The following is a 3,475-nucleotide window of genomic DNA, read 5'->3' on the forward strand; positions in this document are numbered from 1 at the left end:
TCTACAAAGATAACCTTTGCGTTTAAATGATTTCTTTGATGAAGATATTTGTAGTCAGTTTATAGCAAATTAAAGGTTGACAGTTTAAACTAGCTTTACGAAGAGACAAAGCTTCACAAAACAGCGAATTTCTTACTAAGATATATAACAAAAAATTTAACATAAAAAAGAACTTGAAAATAAATTAATTTGGTGCATCTTGATCCCTTATATTACTAGATCTTATGAACGTCATTAAAATTCCTTCATTCCTTCATAGACAGTGTCCTGTCCCACCCCTTGTGTTCGTTTAAGTTACTTTAGTCTGCTAGTCCTTGACTCTTATTGTCTCATACGCAACTGAAATGATTCGCGTCGGTCCAGTCGATGGGACAAATGGAGGGGGAAAACAAAGCTCTCTTATTCGATTTTTTCACTCACTGTCGGGACTAGTTTTGTTCCATCTGTATCCTCTATCCGATGGGGAATCCTGCAACAGTATCTCCTTTCGCATGTAATCTATTAAATGTTGAAGGAGTTAATGGCATGGAAAGTCGGTCTATAAAGAGAATCTTAGATAATTTGGGTGCTCAGATTTAATGGCCGGGAAAGAGGTGTTGGCCATGGAGACCTCAAAGCCCAAGAGAAACATCTATGTCATTGCCTGTGCGGTACTCGTATCCACTAATTCGGTTTTCTTGGGTTATGGTAAGGACCGATGCTTTTATCATTAACACAAATATTTATGGATATGCTCTGTAACCTGTTATCGCAAGGCCTATCTTTTAAAAAAGATATTCCATGTATTCTATGTATTTTGTTATATGTAAAAGTTATTACATGTGGGTGCATTCCGTTTTGTAAGTTTTTTAATCTTTTAAGTGGAACATATCTGACATCCAGACCTGAAGTCTTCAGATCCAATCTTTTAGTACAATTATATCCTGTAAAACAAAGTGTATATTAATGTAACAAAGTTGTTCACAAATAATAACAAAAAGAAAAATGATGAGCTTAACTGTAAGTAGACGTGTTTAGCGGAGGGAAATAATATGGCCTGGATTGGTAAGTTTTTACTTTTATGTATCAAGTTTGGTGGTGTCTTTTTTATTTATACGGAAAAGATTACAATAGAAGACAGGTTTGTGCTCCATGGGAGAAGTCCCTGCATTGAAGTCTGTAAAGAATGATGAGGCCGATAAACTGTTAGTGGAATCACTAAGAGCAATGGAATCATTAAGTTTTTTACTTTTTCGAATTAATGCTGCTCTTATTACTAGTTCTTATATGTTTATTCTAACTGTGGTTCGCTGGGTAATGTAAAGATATATTTACGATGAAACGTAGATATTGGAGTGATGAGCGGGGCGGGTCTGTTCATCGCGGAGGATCTAGACATAGGAGACCGGGAGTTGCTGATCCTGGTAGGCTCACTGAATTTGATATGCATGCTGGGGGCTGCTCTGGCCGGGCAAACGTCAGATGCGGTGGGGCGAAGATGGACCATGGCTCTTGCAGCACTCATATTTTTTATGGGTGCGGTTGTGATGTCGCTAGCGCCTTCCTTCGCGTGGTTCATGGTGGGCAGATTAATGGCCGGCATTGGAATTGGCTACGCGCACGTTATTGCTCCAGTCTACATAGCCGAGTTGGCCCCTGCCTCCACCCGCGGAATGCTCACCTGTTTTCCCGAGATCTTTAATAACTTGGGAATTCTGCTGGGCTACGTTGCTGACTACGCAGTCCAAGGTTTGCCGGCACGTTACAGCTGGCGGGTGAAGCTCGGGATGGGTATCGTTCCTCCCATTTTCATGGTCGTCTTCGTTCTCTTCATGCCCGAGTCTCCGCGGTGGCTCATCATGAAGAATCGCAACGAGGATGCCATGAAAGTGCTGCTCAAAACCTCCGACAGCGAGGCCGAGGCAGAAAAGAGGCTGGCACAGATCATGGAAGGAATTCAATACGCGCAGAAGAATCTGAGGAAGGGCGGTCAGAGGTCGGAGGTGGATGGGGACCCGTTGAAAAGCGAGGGAGAGGGAACGTGGGTAGAGTTATTATTCAGAACCACGCCTACAGTTAGGCGTATGCTGATCGTGGGCTTGGGGTTGCAGTTCTTCCAGCAGGCATGTGGCATCGACGCTACCGTCTATTACAGCCCCGTCACGTTCAGGGGGGCAGGAATTAAGAGCCAAAACGCCATACTGGGGGCAACAATGGCTATAGGAATTGTCAAGACCGGATTCATTGTTGTGGCCGCGTTTTTCATAGACAAAGTAGGGCGGAGGCCGCTATTGCTCACCAGCACAGCCGGGTTGACTTTGTCCCTGGTGGCTCTGGCCTTGTGTCTCATTTTTGTGGGCAAAACGTCCGGCTCAGCCCACGGAGCTACCGCGTTTTTAGCAGTAGTGGCTGTGCGTTGTAACGTTGCCTTCTTCTCCATTGGGCTGGGCCCTGTTAATTGGGTGATGGGGGCCGAGATATACCCACTTCGACTTCGGGCCAAGGCGACTGGACTTGGCACAGGGGTTCACAGACTTGTGAGCGGAGGGATTTCCATCACATTTCTAAGCTTTTCCGATGCAGTCAGTGTGCCTGGCGTCTTCTTCTTCTTCGCGGGGTTTTCTTTTCTGGCAGTGGGGTTCGTGTATTGGTTTGTGCCGGAGACAAAAGGCGAAACCCTGGAAGAGATTGTGGAATGCTTTGACATCAAATATTCGGGAAAGGCCGCTACTCCTAGCGAGTTGGAGCTTGGGAATGGTGAAACCAGTACGGCACCAACGGATTCAGCACAAGCTACGGAGCCTACGGTATCAAATGCTTGATAGATTACTTGTTCTGGAATATCGAAGCTGCTTCATAAATTGCCTATAAATTGTTGCGCTGCAAAAAACTGAATCAACGATTCCCAAAGAACACTCAGACATGTTAAATTTTCTGCTCCTAGCGAGTTGGAGCTTGGGAATGGTGAAACCAGTACGGCACCAACGGATTCAGCACAAGCTACTGAGCCTACGGTATCAAATGCTTGATAGATTACTTGTTCTGGAATATCGAAGCTGCATCATAAATTGCCTATAAATTGTTGCGCTGCAAAAAACTGAATCAACGATTCCCAAAGAACACTCAGACATGTTAAATTTTCTGCATTGCAGAATATAGATCTAGCTAGATCTGTATTTTTGCTTTGTAGAAAATTTAACATGGTATCATAGCGAGGTTGTTAGGAAGAAGAAGCATTAACGATTATTTGCAAGAAGATTTCTGAAAATTAGCATTACCATGGACGCTGATGTAGACTTCTATTTCTAAATGCATGCATATTCTTCCCCTCATTTTTGCATGCTCCTTGATTTTTTTTCTATATTGATTCTTTAAAATTGTGCGTGCTTTGCAAGCACCGCATGATGAAGATTTGAAAAATTTGGAGATTTGTAAAAATTAAACTTTTAGAAAGTTTATATGAGGTTTTGCTTAATGCATTTAGTATAGGTTTCTT

General features: G+C 43.1%; 1 protein-coding gene across 1 annotated transcript; it reads left to right on the plus strand.

The window, feature by feature from the left end:
* The first annotated feature begins 436 nt into the window (after positions 1-436).
* Positions 437-2,897, plus strand: LOC131031978 (probable polyol transporter 4). The gene is made up of 2 exons (XM_057962844.1): positions 437-687; positions 1,305-2,897. Exon 2 carries the CDS (start codon positions 1,338-1,340, stop codon positions 2,799-2,801), a length of 1,464 nt encoding a protein of 487 aa, XP_057818827.1. The 5' UTR covers positions 437-687; positions 1,305-1,337; the 3' UTR covers positions 2,802-2,897.
* Positions 2,898-3,475: the final 578 nt, after the last annotated feature.

Source organism: Cryptomeria japonica, chromosome 4, assembly GCF_030272615.1.
Source record: "Cryptomeria japonica chromosome 4, Sugi_1.0, whole genome shotgun sequence".
Classification (NCBI taxonomy): Eukaryota; Viridiplantae; Streptophyta; class Pinopsida; order Cupressales; family Cupressaceae; genus Cryptomeria; species Cryptomeria japonica.

Excerpts from the sequence above, each read along its gene's own strand:
- LOC131031978 (XM_057962844.1), top strand. The coding sequence starts at position 1,338 with ATGAGCGGGGCGGGTCTGTTCATCGCGGAGGATCTAGACATAGGAGAC.